The sequence below is a fragment of the Athene cunicularia genome (assembly GCF_003259725.1).
Source record: "Athene cunicularia isolate RWA chromosome 5 unlocalized genomic scaffold, athCun1 chr5_part1, whole genome shotgun sequence".
Taxonomy (NCBI): Eukaryota; Metazoa; Chordata; class Aves; order Strigiformes; family Strigidae; genus Athene; species Athene cunicularia.
In genome coordinates, this window is record NW_020799101.1 from 39,525,574 (window position 1) to 39,543,864 (window position 18,291).

General features: G+C 39.9%; 2 protein-coding genes across 6 annotated transcripts in view; one reads left to right on the forward strand and one right to left on the reverse strand.

Moving 5' to 3' along the window:
- The window catches only part of LOC113480505, a 33,081-nt gene extending 23,299 nt beyond the window's left edge, over positions 1-9,782 (forward strand). The window contains exons 3-6 of the mRNA XM_026849323.1: positions 146-318; positions 1,379-1,510; positions 8,522-8,600; positions 9,730-9,782. Of these exons, the coding sequence (XP_026705124.1) occupies positions 146-318; positions 1,379-1,510; positions 8,522-8,600; positions 9,730-9,747 (402 nt within the window). The 3' untranslated portion in view covers positions 9,748-9,782. The remainder of the gene's footprint in view (positions 1-145; positions 319-1,378; positions 1,511-8,521; positions 8,601-9,729) is intronic.
- The window catches only part of ELMSAN1 (ELM2 and Myb/SANT domain containing 1), a 72,243-nt gene extending 54,223 nt beyond the window's left edge, over positions 1-18,020 (reverse strand). The window contains exons 1-3 of one of the 5 annotated variants that reach the window (XM_026849582.1): positions 5,468-5,501; positions 3,525-3,643; positions 1,457-1,543 (exon numbers count right to left, since the gene is read on the reverse strand). The gene's annotated coding sequence lies outside the window, so the exon portion shown is untranslated. Of the gene's footprint in view, positions 1-172; positions 295-1,456; positions 1,544-3,524; positions 3,644-5,467; positions 5,502-17,731 lie in introns of those variants that run through there. The other 4 variants (XM_026849585.1, XM_026849584.1, XM_026849581.1 and 1 more) reach the window with 4 other exon arrangements.
- Between the last annotated feature and the right edge of the window lie 271 nt (positions 18,021-18,291).

Below are 18,291 nucleotides of genomic sequence, written 5' to 3' on the forward strand. Positions count from 1 at the left end.
AAAAAAAAAAAAAAAAAAACCAAAAAACCCTCAGGAAAGACACCCCCGGTCCAAAATGGCAGGAAAACGGAAGCAAATCGTGCAGGAAAGAAAAAAAAATAAATTAAAAATAAACACACCACACAACTAAACCCGCGGAAAACAGGGGAGGGAAGAAAACGTGCTTGCTCACCTGCGAAGCGAGGCACGGACGGCGGCGGGCGCCCGCGGAGCAGCAAGGAGCAAAGCGGAGGGAAAAAGAGGAGTTGTGGGGGGGGGAACCACCAAACTTTGTTTCTTTCTCTCCGGGACTCAGGGAAAGCGTCACTTCCTAGTGCGGTAAGTGGGGAGGCTCCCGGGCCCAGGCTCCTCAACTCCTCCTCCTCCTCCCGCCTTCCTCCTCCTCCTCCTCCCCTCCTTCAGCGTCTCCTCCTGGCACCAGGCTGGCCCCCCTGCCCTTTTTCACAGATCTTGGCTTGACCTTCCGCGCTTGGCTTCGGCTGCTGCTTGCAGGGAAGGAGGGGAAATCCCCAACGAGTAAGGGGCGGGGAGAGAGTTTGCAGCACTGATTTGGCAGCCAAGCCCTGCAAAATTCTGCCGCGTTCAACACCGGGCAAAACTCGCCGGTTTGGTGCCCCCGGTTCAGGGCCGGCCTCCCCAGCGTGATCAGGCCTCCTAGCCCTTCTCTCTAAAGCAAAACAAACTAAAAGCTTTTTGTTTTTAAGGAACCACTTGTACCAGAGGAAAGCATGGTTTGCTGTGTCTGCCTCTTGGCCCCTTTTTTTTTCTTCACATCTTTTTCTGAAGAAAAAGTGGAAAAACAGGGAAGGGAGAAAGGATTTATATCTAATACAGATCCTCAGGTCATCACTGTTGGCCAAACATCCGAAATTTTTTTCCACAAGCAAGCTGAAATTTACTTTCACAAGAACACATACTGCTGAGGTGTCTGAAAACGTCCAGTTTGTCTACTGGAATATGGCTTCCTCTGTTGCCTTGGTGTGCGAATAAAAAACCCACAGTGTGCTGGCAAATGCAGGCATGCTGCTCCTCTTAAGGCAGGAAATAAAGAAGCTGCTTCGTCATTGCTCCCCCTGTAGATTGCTCTAATACTCCAGTTTGTTCACAATCAACAAAACTTTCAGAATATAAAATGACATTTAGCGTTCACAGAGTAGACTCTCATTCAGTGAAGCATGGCAAGCAACATGAAAACGCCAAACATTTTTCCCCAACATGCACGTTGCCACGTGTTTACCTTCATCCAGGCTTTTTTTTTTTTTTTTTTTTTTCTCAGAGCAGCAGGCCAGTTTCCCTTCTAGCATGTATTGCTTTACAGAGTGAAATATCGAAGTAATTTTTGCACTGCTGACTCTAGCTTGCATTTCTTTCACAATAGTTCCTGGCTTCTAAGCAGAACTTTTTACCAGGGAAGCTCAAGATGTGTGGAAACAGGAGTCCAGAGAAGTGACTTAACACATGACTACAGAACGTATCTGATGCATAACCAGGTTTCTCTGATGAGTCCCGGGTCAGTAGTCTAATTACCACACCCAATCTTTTCCTGTCACGGTGCAGAGAATAACAGTGAGACACATGGAGGTGAAGAGCAAGATAGTAGCCACAGGTAGTACTGGTAAAGGGGTTTTTTTTCTTTCACAACCAAAGGTATAATTTGATGCAACACTCTCTCAATTGGACATTCATGGCAAACTTCTATAGTACCATTAGTGCATCTGCTTTTCTGAACTCCTGAATAGACAGGAGCAATAGGTCAATAACTATTTAAATCAATACAGAAAGAATATTCGCAACTGCTCATAAACTACCTAAGACGTGAAGAAAGCTTAAATAACTGAACATACAATGACTAAAACTGAAGTCAAAGGCACACAAAGGCAAACTTTAGTTTAATTTGCCCTAAAGACTGAAAAGACAGATTCCATTAACTGGAGTTGTTTCCTTCTCTGTTATGTTAGGCAATCAGTGCCTCCCATGAAGCACATCAGATATTGATAAGGTTGAAATTGCTTATCTCAATTTTCTTGGGGAAAAAGAAAACAAACCAAAACAAAACACCACTCTATGACTAAATCCTGTTGTAACAGCAAAGTGTAGCTCTTCCTTTCAGCCAGAACAAACACTTGTACCTCACCTGTTTGGAGTTTGAGAAGCAAAATGATGAGCAGCGTCTCATGTTTCACAATTCATAATCACATAAAAGCAGCAGACAGTGGCAGAAACATCATCTGGCTACAGAAGCTAACATTGCACAGACCGGGGAGTATGCTTTCTACACTTGCCTAGGAGACATTTTAACATTGTTTGTTTTCCAAAGTTGCCTCCCAAATAATGTAGAAGGTAGACAGGAATCCGTCTTTACTGAGCCAAAGACAACATAGTAACTACAAGGACAAAGCTGAAACACACTGTAAGATGCAACATCTATAGGAAAGGATGGTACTTCCTTCCCAAACATTACCCAATGGGATAAGAACAAAAACGGGCAAGGCTGTAGGTACACCAGCCAGTTTATAGATCTGAAATAGAAGCAGCACACTTCAAAGGCACCATGGCATGTGGAGTGTTTATAGCGTTGTACGCTGTTTATCTTACTGAGTAATAAACAGTTTTATGAAGTGTTTTGTAAAGATTTTGCCATTATGCACTCTTCAATTGTTTCTCTGTTCCTCATGTTACACAGTCCTTACATCTCCTCCAGAACTAGCCACCATCATTTTCTTTCTTGCTGTAGCAGCTCTTGATATGCTTTTTTTTTCTCCTTTTCTCAGCATGTGCTGAGACTGCATGCACGCTGCCCTTCCGTCCGTTTTACAGTAACAAAATTTAATACATATATATGTATATATGACATATATTCCCTGTCATGTCGTTATTTTATTACTACACTGAATGAGGAGATTGGAAGATTTCCTAGCTATCACTATATAAAAATCTTAGGCTTCTTTGGCTTGTACAGACACATCTGGTGCTGTAACAACATCGGCACATGTCATTAATAAACTGGATTGCACTGAGTCAGAATTTGGATTAAAGCCTGTGCTTTGCATACTCAGGTTGGCGGGACTGGGACCTGCGCTCAGTAGGTGGCACTCTGTTCACCAAGCCAGAGCCAAGCCAATGCCCCTTCCTCTCTCAGGCCATCTCATGCTCCAGCTTTATGGGAGATAATATGGAGCTATTAGTTCTCCCTGAAATTAAGTATAAAATGAAGGCCCTAATCACTGTAGCTAGTAAGAAAATAATTACTCTCTGTAATAGAAGTTGCAGATTCCAATAAACCTAAAACTTCCATCTCATAATCACACCAAAATTTCTTCTAAAATTTCCATTGGATGTGATATTTTTCTTTAAAACTGAATGACAGCATAAACCAGTAATGAATAGCTACAGTGTTCATCCCACAAATATATTCAATGCTCGAGGGCAGGGCTGCCTCTAGACAAGCTAGAGAATGGACTGACAGGAACCACATCAAGTCCAACACAGACTGGCACAAAGCCCTGCACTTTAGCTGGACTAACCTTTTGCCATTGCACAGGATGGGACCCACAGGCGACTGAGCACCATGAATAAGATCTGGGGGTCCTGGTGGACAATGGAGTGAACACCAGTCAGCAGTGAAGGCTCACAGCATCCTGGCCTGTATAAAAAAAAAAGCACAGCTAGGTTAAGGGAAATAACCGTTCCTCTTTATTCATCATTTGTTAGTCTGCACCTGGAATACTTGAAATGTATTGGTCATGACTTGAAACAATAGCTGTTCCAACCAGCTAGTGAGGATAGTGAAGCAATACAACAGGTTGCCACAAGAAGCTGTGAAATTTCCTTTCTTGGAAGTTTCCAATACCAGACTAAGAAAGTCCTGAGCAAGGTGGTCTGAATTCAGTGTTGACTCTGCTTTGAGCAGGTTGAACAGGGTGACCTCCTCAAGTCCTCTCCAACCTGAGTGAAGCAAATCCCCTTATCGCACATAAGAGGAGGGAAATTAAATGATACTAAAATAGTTTGAAAAAATTTTATAGGAAATACAAGTGATTGCATGTGTTTCAGGTTTGTTGGATTTTAGTTTTGAGGTTGTGAATTTAAAAGACCATCAGCATAAATACAAAGAAACCCATTCCCTCATAGTCAGCATTTTTCAGCTGCATTATTACAGGATAAAATGCTTCTAAAAATGCTTTTTTTTTCTTTTTATACAAGATTAATTACTCCTTGCTACAGAGAAATTTGAAATTCCCCAGTATCAATATCCCATAATAGTTAGAATTAAAATTAAACACTCAATATGTTACATTTGAAATATTATTCTAGGGTACAACTTCTCTTGGGAAACTTGATGTAGTCAGATAGAATGTTTGGAAAGAAGGGATTGCCTTTTTTAAAAGAGTTTGCAGAAAGAAGAAAAAAAAAAGATCTTGCATATTTATTTAACTCTTCGTATCTGAGTTTAAAACACTGACTTTGCTTTATTAACTTGAGCAAGATTCAGTTTCTTTGATCAACTTAGGGAAAAACACGTGTTTATTTATAGAGCATGTGTGCATAAATACATATGTACACACACAGAGACACTAAGTGTCATGAACTGGCTTCCTGAGAACCAGGATGAGACCTTATTACATGAGGGAGAGGGAGGGACACTGTGGTTGAAAGAAGAAACCACATGTTTTTATAAAAAAAAAAAAAAAAGAAAAGTTACTCACATCGCTTAAACACTACTGAAAGCAGTTCAAACACCATGGTGAGAAGGACGGTGTAAGAATCTATGAAGTACCAAATTATACGGCATGCTGAAAACCAGGACTGCTGAAACATTCTTCCTAATTTTGCTAGGTTGTATACCCTTAAAACACACTTTGCAGTCCTTTCTGCATTTACTGTAACTTTTCCCAGAATCCCACATTTTTTGTTTGTTTGTTTTACAAACAATAGTCCGTGGTAACGCTATTCATTGTTTACAACCGAAGCTAAGTGGTGAGCTGAAGGCCACAGGGAGGTTCAATAGCTGAGCTCTGGTTAGCTCCGAATGCTTAAGTCCACACGTGAATTCATCTGTCACATTATACTTTTCCTGTATTTTAGGAGCTCAGTCTACAGACTGTAGTAAACTACAACATGCCCTCTCATCTAACTGTCACTAATGAACACATACCAAATGTTTCATGCTGCTCAACTGACTGAACAGTGGCACAAGTCCTTCTGAAAATTAGGTTCAAATTACCTTAAACAAGATGACTTTAAAAAAATAAAAAACAAAACATAAAATAAGACAATTTTCAAAAAGCTGGCTATAAAACTCCCTCCGATTATTTCTTAAATATTTAGAGATTATATTTTCCTACGTACTGTGTGAGGAGCTCTTAGAAAAGGAATAATGGATATATGTAGTATTCTATTTTAGAACTCTGAAAAAGTAAAGCACTGTAAACTCATTAGATCTATGAATTATTATTAATATACAAACCTTGGAAAAAGCTCTCAACAAGATCAAGAATACTTCAGATCAGTAGAAATACTCCTGAAATACATGGTGGGCAATAAGTATCAAAAACTGGTGGGGATAAGCATATTTTTTATTCTAATACATATTTTTTAATGCTATAATCACTAAACAGTTTGATGGCCACTATTATAACAGATTTCAACAAACCTTTCTGGAATTTCTCTCTCATGCAAGCATGCGACATCTTTAAAAGGAATACACTTTATTACTATGAGTGTGCATATATGTAATTTCCAAAACTTTCACAGAATCACACAGAAATCAACTAGGTTGGAAAGGACCTTGAAGATCATCGAGTCCAAGCGTTAACCTAGCACTGATGGTTCCCAACTACACCAGATTCCCTCAGCGCTGTGTCAACCCAACTCTTAAACCCCTCCAGGGATGGGGACTCCACCACCTCCCTGGGCAGCCCATTCCAATGCCCAACAACCCATTCTGTAAATAAATGCTTCCTGACATCTAGTCTAAACCTTCCCTGGTGCAACTTGAGGCCATTCCTTAACATTTTGGAAGTTCGAAGACCTGCTTTCAGGAGCACTTACATCATTTCCTGCACCACACTGGTTTCACAGTGAATGCTTTATAAAATATGAGAGTAGTTCTACAGTTTCTGTGAAATTCATATGTAACACTATCTAGAAATCAGATGGGTTTTATTTTTGGTAACAAATACTCTTGATTAAGGCTTAAGTGGATGACGTGGGGAACACCACGGGCTGGGGCTGCTCCCCAAGGGCCCAGGGTCAGGAGCCAAGGAGATTCCCAAGGTCGGCTGGGCAGGGCCTTCACCAGCTGGGGCTGGTCCCACTGTCACCCCCAGTGAGAAATCAGGGCAGGCCAGGGGGCAGCCCCAAACCCAGGGCTCGGGCACCCCCACAGGGATGAGGCAAGGCTGAAATTAAGCTGGGAAAACAAGATCACAGGTCAGGGTCAGGATCAAGTGTCAGATACACGTATGGCTGCAATGCAGCCGCAATGTAGCTCGGGCAGGGCCACATGCAAGAGCCTCAGCTTAAAGCAGCTCCCAAGCAGATATGGCAGCAGCCCCCACTGAACCTTGGTTTTGCAGGTATCTTTCACCAAGGCTTCTTCTGTCTCTTTTCCCCCAAAACAACCAGCTGTGCTTTTTTTAAGTTGGCTTTAAGCCCAGGCAGAGAAACCCCCTAGAAGTACGCAGAGTCCCAACAACAACAAACCAACAAAAAAAAGAAATACCGAGAACATTTACTGCAGAATAATATTCACAGTTTGACTGAATTTAGTGTAATAACAGAAATAAAGACTGGAATTTGAAACAACAAGCTGCAATATTTTTCTGCCTTTATATAACATTAATGCTACATACTAGGAATTATTTTTACAGACGACAACTTAGGCTGTTCCTTTAATAGTCTGAGTAGACCAATCTCTTATTGAAGCACGGAGTAGTTAATGAATTTGATTATTAGTCTAGTCAACACTCAAGTGCTTTGGTTCAACTTATATTTCATTTTCACATACACTATATTCCTCACTAGTACACCAATACAAAGGCAATTCTCTCTCTGTTTTGTATGGAAAATACAGCCAATGTTCAGCTCTAAGATTGTTTATCTGGCTAAGGGATTCTCAATTCGTGCAGGAAGTCACCAGGCTGTACACCACCTAAACAGTTCCCACACTGTCCAGCCCACTAACAGCAACCCTCAGATCAGAAGAATCATTTAATATTTCCTTATATCCCACTGTTTGTCCCAGCTACTGACCAGGACTAATGACAACTGGAATAAACCAGCAATCCTGAAGTTTCATGTTAAGAATGTCTTTGCACACATGTCTTCCCAGCAGCACTGGCTAGAGAAAACAGAAATGCAACTGAGTTATGGAAGTCCTTCGTATTTCTGTTCTTTCAAATGTGTCATCTAAAACATAATGATTTTTCAAATTAGTCAAATGCTAATGCATTTGGAAATTTAAATTTTCAATGGTTTGTGGCGGAAAACCAAAAGCTTTCAGTTCCTTACTGCGTTTTTTGTTTTGTTTTGTTTTTTTTTTTAAAAAAAGCATTTCTGCTGTCAAGCATCATTAAAAATCTTGCTGAAAAAAATCTGTTTAATCTATCCATTGCACATTAAAAAAATCCCCAAATAATGAGGAAACTTGGGCACAGATCATAATTTTCTAACAGTTTTACATAAATATAAACAGTTTGTGCCACAAAAATAAGACTATTAAATAAAACTAAAAATAAAACTAATAAAAATAAAGACTATTAAGAATAAATAATGTTGCATGGTATATAAATATCTGCAGGATTTGGAGCCTTGTTCAATATTTCTATTAGGTAGATTTTTATGTACCATATCTATGTATACACGTACATATCTAGAAGAGCATCCTTAAAGTCATTTCTTATGGAGAACATCAACTAGGAACTCCTTCTGAGCTTCAGTAGCTGATATATTTACAAGTAGCAATCTCAAAGCCCATTTCAAATCATCTGACGCTGGCAATCATTCAAGGAGCTTTCAGCCCAAACGGGCTTTACTGACACTGACTCAGTACCATTGCACTTAAATTGAAACATACACAGTATAAATCTGGGGGCAGAGGGGGAATCAAAAAGCAAGCATTCGCTAACATCAGGCTCCATAGGTAGCATATGGTACTCTGTGTCTCATGGGGACTGTGGGAATGCAACGGAACATTGGCGAGGAGGATTGTAAACACGCTCAAGTGACTTGCAGCTGGGGTGTCAAAAACCACATATATCATACTAATTGTTGTTCAGCTCTGTGTGCTTGTCGGGTAGAATGTCTGCGTTTAGATAACACAGGCCTGTGAGAGACTCAGAGGCACCTTACTGAACATCGTTGAGATTCCTGCCCTGCTGTGGGAAAGATCAAAGCACAGTGGAAAACTGTGCCTGAGAAAATCCCTGATATATACAGGCAAAAGCAGCAGTTGCAAGATTTTCTCTTTCTCTCTTTCTCCCTTTCTTTCCCTTCCCTTTCCCTTCCTTTCCCTTCCTAGGACTGAGCTCCACAGTGCCTGCATCCCTGCTTGCATGCCTCTGCCCAAGTGCTGCTACGGAGATCCCCTGGGTCACGAGGTAAGGAGAATAAATTTACTGTGCATTTCATCTGTGGGTTTATGGCTGTTCCTGCAGCCTGTGGGCTCACACAGGGACTCATTCCTATTCCATCTCATAAATAAATTCTAGAAGGGGTAGGGGATATAAATCAATCACAGAAGGAGTCACCAACACTATATAAATAAAATCCGTGTGACAGGCATGTACCAAATACAAAGGATAATCTGGAACCACATAATTATGCACCTTGATGACCTTATCTGTCCCTCTGCTCCTTAATCCTTCTTTACTGACAGTCCATGCTTGCCTGTGGTGGCAGTTTGCATTGGTGCAAACCAGGCTGCAGAGCTTTTTCTGTCATCACCATTACACTGCAGTGTAATCGGTGAATTGCTGTGCAGTTTTAAGTTTTTTCAGATTCACAAGCAAGTTACATCATATTGATTTTCATGCCTGGACTCCAGAAACATTTTGGCCGTTCTCCAAGCTGCCTTCCAATGCCAATTTGTGTCCTATCATAACTGGGTGGTCTGTTTATCTCTGAACACTCCTTAATTCTGTTATAAGAAACATAGCGTGATCAATAATACAGAAAATTAATTCAGTTCCTCTGTATGTTTATTGGTACAATCTCATTAAGGAATTTCTCCTTTTTTCCTCACACCTCTCCTTTTTTTTTTTTTTTTAGGAGAAACTGGGGCATTTATTTTTTCTTGTCAATGGAACCTTAAAAAGGCTTGTGCTCAAAGTAAAATGTACAACTAGAGCTATTTTGCAAAATCTACATAGGGCACAAAATGTTATTTCAAAGCGCTAGCCCTAGTAGGATGTGATGTTCCAAGGCAGGAATGCTTCCCACATGTGGATGTGGTTATATTATTATATTGTCCGTTGAGCACTTGAACTACCAGAAATACACTAATAATGCTCAACAAAAACACATACCATAGTGGCTGTCACAAGATTGCTAGCCCGAAGAAAATGGGGAGCAGCAATTCCAACAGGCTGCAAGGATGTCTTTTATCAACACATCTCAGCCATTTTGCATGTACTCTTAAACCCCTGCCCTTCCCATAAATTACGCAGGATCTTCCCCCCCTTGCAAATGCTTGCTTCTCCCCTTACCTCCCCCCCTACTCCTGCAGAGTCTTCTCTAGCTCCTTGAAGTCACAGTGGATTGAGAAAGCAAAGGAAATGAGCTGGAGGAGTCTAATGTAACCAAGACCTACAGTAGAACAGACACAGGAATACACATGATTTACGAAAGCAACAACCAAAAAGGTATTCAAATACCAAGGAACACCACTTGCTCTAGAGTTATGTATCTGCTGGATTTACCACAGCTTCTGTTTATAGGTATTTGTAAGTTAGTTTCTTCGGTCTTTCCTCACATATATGAGAGGCATCCTCGAATATCCCCAATATAATACTGCAATATAATATTTCAATACAAAAGCAATCACTACCTTGGCCTCAGTAAGATCTCGTCCCCACAGGAAATGCTCCAAACATGCTTATGTTGTCTTCGTGGTGCCACTCTAACAAGAAACAGCAGGAATCCACCATGCTTAAGGCAGGGAGTAGCAAATCCGCTGTCCGCTAGTCATCACTGTGGAATCACGACATTGGGCTTTATAGATCAAAGTACATCACAGACAATATGGAGAAAACTTACAACTTAGAGTCTCTCAGGAACAGGAAGTGGTTGAGGAAATTCTCACCTGAAGACTTCAGGGGGAAAACCAGCCCGATTAAAAAACAAACAAACAAGCCAACCACAGACAACCCTCAAACTGCCTGTTATCACGAAACAAACTATGAAAGTAAGGAAAAGGTTGCAAGGTGCAGATTGGCTAATGAGCAGATGACATTATCAAAGGTTCAAAGGAACACAGAAGACAAGGAAGAAGACTTCCTAACAACAAAACACTGTCACAAGTCACTATGAAAGGTGACTTTGTAATTGCAGGGTGGAGCTTTGCTGTGCAGGAGGCACACAGAGAAATCAATAGGAACGTACAGAATTAGATAATGGAGTTAAATATGAGCATATTTTTGGAAAGCATTGTTTGTAAAAATCGCAGTTCTCTCCTACTGCATTCACCTCCGTCTTCGAGTTATCAGCTATGGTTCAAATATCACCAGCAGACCCTCAGCCATAATTCTTCCAGTCTGTTCCAGAGAACCACATCCTGTGTTCATTTCTCTGACACCCAAATAAATTGTCGTGTTGTTTCAGCTTCCAACAAGTAGTGGTGGGACCTGTGAGAAAAGGCTAATTGCAGAAATTACCTAACAAGTCCACTCAGACAGCTCCTTGATTTGTAGACCTGATCTCTCAAATTAGTTATGTATGGCTAATAAAATTTATAATTAAAAATACATGTTTGCCAGAATTATGATATAGCTTATTTATTCCTGTCATTTAGCATTCACCATTCTATTTAAAATTAACGCAATTTGCAAAGCCAGTACCCACTAAGTGACCCAGAGGGCTATCCTGTTAGTACTGTACTGCATGGCACACCACAGAAAGCCACACAAAGAACTAAGGAAGGCATCCAAACAAGATCTCATTTCCTTAGCAAAAGTACAAATGATCTCCCTAAAATGCCTTCAGAGATTGTCATTTAGATAGTCTCATCCACTGCTCAGAAATGGCAGAAAGCCTCTTCACTGCCTCCCAGTTATGCTGGGTAAAACACAGCATGCAATTACAATTGGGTTTGCTTAGTTGCCTCAGACCTTCCAGTTACCAAATGTCAATCAGCCTCTAGAAGACAACCCTCACTGTTATCCTACAGTTGCTTAGCTGAGAGTCAAAACAGTTGTCATCTAAGTTTCATATGTCCAATAAATATTTTATCACCCATAATAACAAAGGGAAGCACAGTCTCCTAGAATACAGTGACCGACACCATTAATTCCTTCCAGGCCAGTTGTGCTTACCGATCCCTCTTCTTTTCCTTAGAGGAAACAGGTGAAAGTCTTTGCAAATTCTCATCTCTGGGCCAGTGGAATACAACAGCTGATTTGCTGATATCAAAGTTGTTAATAATTGACTGATAACAACCAAGTGCTGTAAATCTCCAGAAGGGAATGTCCACATGCTGAACTGATGATAAGTATTCTACTAATATGCAGCAGCTCTGAAACGAGCCCTGCACAGAACTCTAAAAATATGCCTTTGGTTATCTTGAGACTTTGCAAGTCTACATAGTCCTCTTTCACAAATCAGTACTTGCTTTTCAGAAGTAGCACTGCATAAACATGATGCCAGTGCAAGAGAAGTTCCTCCTCATTCACTTTCCACCTTGCTCGCAGCTGCCTTTATTCACCTTTTGTCAACTTCCATCTTTCATCTACATCCCAACTGAGTTTTCCCAGAAACACATAGGTCGAAACCCACAAGATGGTACTTTTCCATTCTATTTGATCAAGGAGTTGCATATCAAGAAGGAATACAAGGAAGCTATACTACGTGTAACTTCACACAGCCTCAAATACATCCCTCACACGAACAATTTTTTTCTGATTCTAGAAGACCGGTTTCTCTTTGTGCTGCTGTTAGCCATTAGCACTAGCTCTTCTAGGGTTAGGATGCATAAATGAGAAAACAGGGCAGTTTTACAATGATTCTGAATTTCAAGTATGAAAAAGAGCAGAAATAAGGTGCAATATTCTATGAATATTAGGATTTCCCCGTGCAGCACAGTCTGTCACCTACTGCTGCCTCTTGCTCTGGTGCAGCAAATGGTAGCATTTTCAGCAGATGAAGCTCATATGTTTTCTGCCCCCAGTTCAGACAGAAACACTTGTCCTGCCCATTTGCTGCCAGCAACTTTAAACCAAAGAAACATAACTTAGCATTACTGTGTGACTGTGCAAAGGTCACTTTGTGTTTTGAATAAGTAATTTGTGACCACATTTCTTCCTTCCCTTTATTTTTCAGGATGATATAATATATTGTATCTAAATTACAAATATAGTTTCCTTTTCACTAAATGTTCCCAATTTCCATTCACGAGCTGTGAAACAAGAAAAAAAAAAGGGATCGCTTACATTTAACAACTTTGTTTCCCATCTTGCAATATTTTTTAGACAAAGTGGAGAAAACAGCAGTAAGAAAAATACTTTAAAGGTTATTGGTATTCTTAATTTAAAAACCCTTCAATCTTTCCTGTTTTGAATTAGCGTTACAAAGCATGTACAACAACTACAGGCCATGACAACAAAATTAAAATTGAAACTTTTCAGTGGCATCTACAATAGATGAATGGTGATGCTCTATATTAAATCAGGAAAATTCAAGATATTTTTGTTCTGATACAGACATGCATGACTGAATCTTAGAGTATGAAACCACTGGTTGCAGATTTCTGAAGGACTATTAGTAAAACTATTTTTTTGTATAACTGGGAGATACCATAAAATGGAAATGGCACACAGAGCAATAAAGAAATTTCCTACACAGATGTGTATGCTTATCCAGCAGTGTGCTTCTAAACCAGAAGTTCCTCATTTCCTCAACTGTTCTGCGGTAAAAAAAGAAAGATATGATCCTGATACGATGCTGCATAGCGGCAGGATAGTTTTAATCTACAATATGCTCAGGTCATTTATAAACATTAAATAAGTAGCTATACCAAAATGTAACCTCTCCATATTTAATCATATAAAAGTTACTAGAACATCACCTGGACCTTTTTGATTTAAGAAACCATCACAAACTAAAGACAACAGGAAAATCAGTCTCTGCAGCGAGCACTTCAGTATTTTCTTTCTTATCTTACAGATAACAAAAAGGGACAGACAGAGAAGGAAGCAAAACTATAAGTAAAACTTTTTGATGATCAAACAGTAGTAATCACTATCAGATTAGAATGATAACATATTGTTCTCACTTTTAATGAATTTTAATGGTTTTACAAAATACCAAATGGTTATAAAGATCAGGCCCAACAACATTTATACAAAAGCCTTTTCACCCCATGTTTTCCTTACAGAAGTCAGATATCAAGGTATGTTTTTGACACTTTACTAACAAAAGAAATTATTTACCTTAAAATGAATGTGATTCTTCAAGATGTGCCCTAAAGATAGTCTTCTGTGTTAATATATATCAAAACCAGTGGTTTTAACTCACAAAATCCATTTATTCCATTTATTATTAAACGTTTGTATCTGTTTCCTTAGTATCACAAAAATTTTAAGCAGCAGAGCAAATCCAAATCCTCCATATGCCCTTTAGCCAGTCAGAATACAGATGGAAGTTTTGAAACAATGACAAATAAAAGTGGGATGGAGCATTCCCAAGCATTCAACATCAGAAAAACAAGTTACTGTAAAAAGCAGCAATTGCTTCTTATCTGTATACTTACCTGTACAGATGAAGCCCACTTTGTGATTAGTTAGGAATTAGCACCAGAAGGCGTTAGTCTCATATGTCAGCTAAGTGGCCACCTGCAAAACTTTCCCCCAAATACCTCTGCCTCAAGCTAATGCCCAGTTCATCAGGGATACATTCTGAGTTTTCTTTTTACAAAACAGGATGTGTATGAATAAAACCTGCAAGAGCAGAAACAATTCAGAAGTGGACGGCATAACTTGAGTTGGACGATAACTTGCTTTCCCCAGCTGCCTACCCTTTCCAACATTTTCAGCCAACAGGGAGTTGAGCTGTTCGCAAATCAACTTTAAACTGCACTCTACAGCATGGTGTCACTCTGACATAACGTCAGCTGAATAGATCAGTTCAACCTCAACAGCTGTCTCAAGCTAAAATTTTTCAGTTCATGTATTGGATTACTTACACTGATTCAAATAGTCATTGCAAATGGCTATAATGACCTAACGTGTTACTGTCCTCTGCTGAAGTTATTGCATCCACAGCTTAGCTGGCAGAATGAATCATCTGCAAGCTCTTAAAACATTTCATGTAAAGGTATGTGGATCAGCTCAAATTACACTCAGCATCACTTCAGGCTGTTAGCTGACATCGCATCGAGTGAACAAGGGAGCTTTCTAATTGTCTGTCCTCCTGGCTCAGCAATGAGGGCAAGGAACTTAACTGAAGACTAGTAAACAGTTTAGAAAACCCAAAACATCCAGTCTGTCACACAGATGATTTTGCAATTTTTTTTTCTCACTGCAATCTGTACAAGTGAACTGGTTTTGTTACCCAAGAACGTGTAGAGATACCACTCATTGAATTCTTCCATAAGGCAGTTTTATCAAGGGAGAAGGCACACCTTTTCTCAAGATACCTTCAGCAACATTTCATCAATTCTCTGAATAGTTTCAAAAATGTTTCTCTACCTTTCTGTACCCTTAGAAAAATGCTTCCCCACAGCAGAAGATGATATCTTATTTTCCTATTGTGTAAGAGACTTAATGTATCAAAAAGATTTAAATGGTGTTGGATTTGAGTGATCTAATTGACCATTCCTATCCATGGAATCCATGAAGGCTGTTTCTTGAGAGACCTCACAGACCACTTTGCACCCTATACAGAGACACTAAAGAATCTGGTGTCATTCAGAGCTCATGCATACCCCAGACGATTCTGATGACCAGAAAACCACAGCTGCACTTCAGTTACATGTTTTATTCATCTATACAGATTTAAAAAGAGTACTTATTATAGTGACACTAATTAAAAATAACAAAGAAATAGCACTCATCTGCCAAGATTATGAGTTACCTGTGAACATGGAAGTGTTAAACGGTGAACTATTATCACATATTCTCATCAATATGATCGATGAGCTCAGCAAATCTTGGAAAATGAACAGGATTACTTTGTACTTTAAAAACATTTAAGCCTCACAGTACAGATAGAATATGTAAGGTTTATTGTTTCCATATTAAGGTCAGGTAAACAAGAATAAAAAGATGGAGTCAGCTAACAGTCAATCAACTTTAAAGAAAATAAAAGAAACCCTCCAGACTTTGATCTTTGTGTTTAACTATTGTTATTGGCTTCACTACAATGGATGGCAATATGATTTTCACCACTCCGAACATGTAATTGTTTCACTTTTACACTCTGTCAAGTTTACACATGATTCTGGGATCCAATGGCTTTGTATCCATGAGCGCTTTTTTTGCCTTTTTTTTTTTTTTTTAAAGCATTAAATGGGATGAAGTCTTTTTAATCCCAATCAAAGGGAATGGAAGTGCTCAAACAAATTAATTTCTAACCATTATTAAGACTAAACTGTGATGTATTAAAGCTTTGCTTGTGCTTTGCTTCATTTGTTTCAAAGCTTTGCTTGTGTTTTGCTTCATTTGTTTCTCAAGGACTCCTGACTCCTCAACTGTTCTCTTAGGTCCCTTTGTCTGTTTAGATAAGATTGAAACACTCATTAGGCTCTCTACCTTAATCATTGATAGCAGACTCAAGACCTTCAGTAGACACTTGGGCAACTCCTAGAATGAGATAAGGGGGCTCTAACAAAGAGACACAGAAACCCTATACAGAAACTGATTCTGCTGACTTACGATGGAGATACCTGGACTTTACTTCACAGTGTATGCTGTGAAAGAGGATCAACTAGCAAACACCATGAAGACTACTTACTTCCTCCCTCAACCACCAAAGACCTTCACCCTATTTTTACTAGGCATGCTTGGATTATGCAAATGAATTCTGGAAACTCATTATCATAAAACACCCCTTTCTAGGAAATCTAATGAATATGTATGATTTGTGTGTATGTAAACTGATGTCCCTTGCTAATTCTAGGGCGTCCTTATGGTGGAGAATCCTCAGGGCGACCCCAGAGCCACTAATAAAAGAATACCTGTTTAACAGTTATACTGTATTCTGACTGTTAATTGCCCTGTTTCACCACCATGTGGCCAAGAAAAGTTTTTGTTTCCTAAGACTTGCCTCAAGTCGGTCAGAGTAAACCTTGACTTGGGGGGAGTATCCGTTCAGTGAAGTAAGACTCAATTGAGTGACACTACCTAGTTGGGTAGCAGAAATGGTTTGTTAACAACGACCACAACCATCTTCCAGCATCTCCCATTTCATCTCTGCTCCATCTCCGACTGACTTTAAAATGATGACACCCAGGTTGATTTAGCCTTGTTTATATGTGGTAACAACCCCTAATACCTGTTATGTAACAACTATTCCACAATGGCCTGCTTGCGTGGAGGGTTTTATTTCACATGAAGGGTGACTTTGTGTGGTTTGAGGTGGATTGAGCTAAACCACAAAAAGGCATTCTTCAAGAAGAACATGTGTCCACAAGGCAAGTCAGTGCAGAATAGCTACTGCATTTTAAATTAACATCTAAGCTTATTTCACAATAGGTTCACTTAACAATTACTTAACAAAAGAGACAAGGGGGGTGTGTGTGTGTGAATATAAGGGTTAAAACAGTAAACTGCACGATTGCTGTAAGCACCTTTCAGGATAACTTTGTGGAGGAAACAAAGTCGCCCTGGGCTAGGCAAGAGAAAGTGCAGTTGTACAGAAATTTTGAAAGCCCATTTAATGTATTGGGGTTTGGGTTGATTTTTGTTGGTACTTTTATAAGATATCTGAAATTATACTGTCATTACATAACATACGGAAAAATTACACATACCTTTTCCCTACTTTTCTTTCAATTATTACTAGCCACTGAGATACACTACTTCTAAATTAACAGGGAGTTCTCCATTAATACTTCATAATCTTTTCCTGTTCGCTCATATAATGACATGTAACATTGGTTTCTGAAATAACTATTTCTATAATAATTGTGCTGCTCTTCTTGCACAAGTATGTGGCAAGTCAGTTTCATTCGTTTTAATGCAGGCCTTCTACATGCAAGATATGCCTATGTGAAACTACGGCGACAACTTCCACCCCAAAAACTTACTTTCGGTGACAGGTAAGAAGTTGACCTGTCATTAGCCCAATTGATACAAGTTGGAAAACAAAAGTATGACGGTATAAATCCCTTATTAAAATACCTCATTTTTTGTCCCAGACTATCCCAGTTCCAATGATGTTATTACAACTAATGTGAAATGCAAAGTTTTGTATATTACGGTGGCATAGCTATAAATAAGTCACTTCAGACCTATATTAAAGTGCTATTGGGACAGCTACAATAGCTTTACCTGTCTTTATGTCTTTACAATAGCTTTACCTGTCTTTATGTGAGAGGCAGAATAGAAAGCCATCGGGATCATTAGTCTGGAAGAGTTTTTCCAGTCTTAAGAAGTCACTTTAAGCTCTGCAGTAACTCCCGCCGACTCGGTGGCCACCTCACAGACCTGTTTGCACGGTGAGTCACTACAACGTAAGGCGAGTACACAGAGTCGGATTAAGCAGGACCAGGACCTCAGCCCAGAAGGGCTCTGCCTCTTGAATTATTCATCCTCCTACAGCCTGTTCTTTAAGTAAATAAGTCTCTTCATCTGTACCCGAGCACAGCAAAAGTATGCGCATAGTAAATACAGTATTATATTGCCCACAACAGCGACTTGACCAGAATTTTAGGAACGGCTATAGCGCAGCCTTATCCTCCTGCTCACGCCAACGAGCAGAGCCCCTCGCCCACCACAAGGAGCAAACATCTCTCAGGGCCACCCTCGCCCTCACAGAAAAACCCCGGAGGCGCTGCGGCGCCTTTTCCCGATCGCCTCACGCGATCACCCGCCGTCCCCTCGCCCTCACCGGCAGCGGGGCCCCGCGGCGGGAGACGCC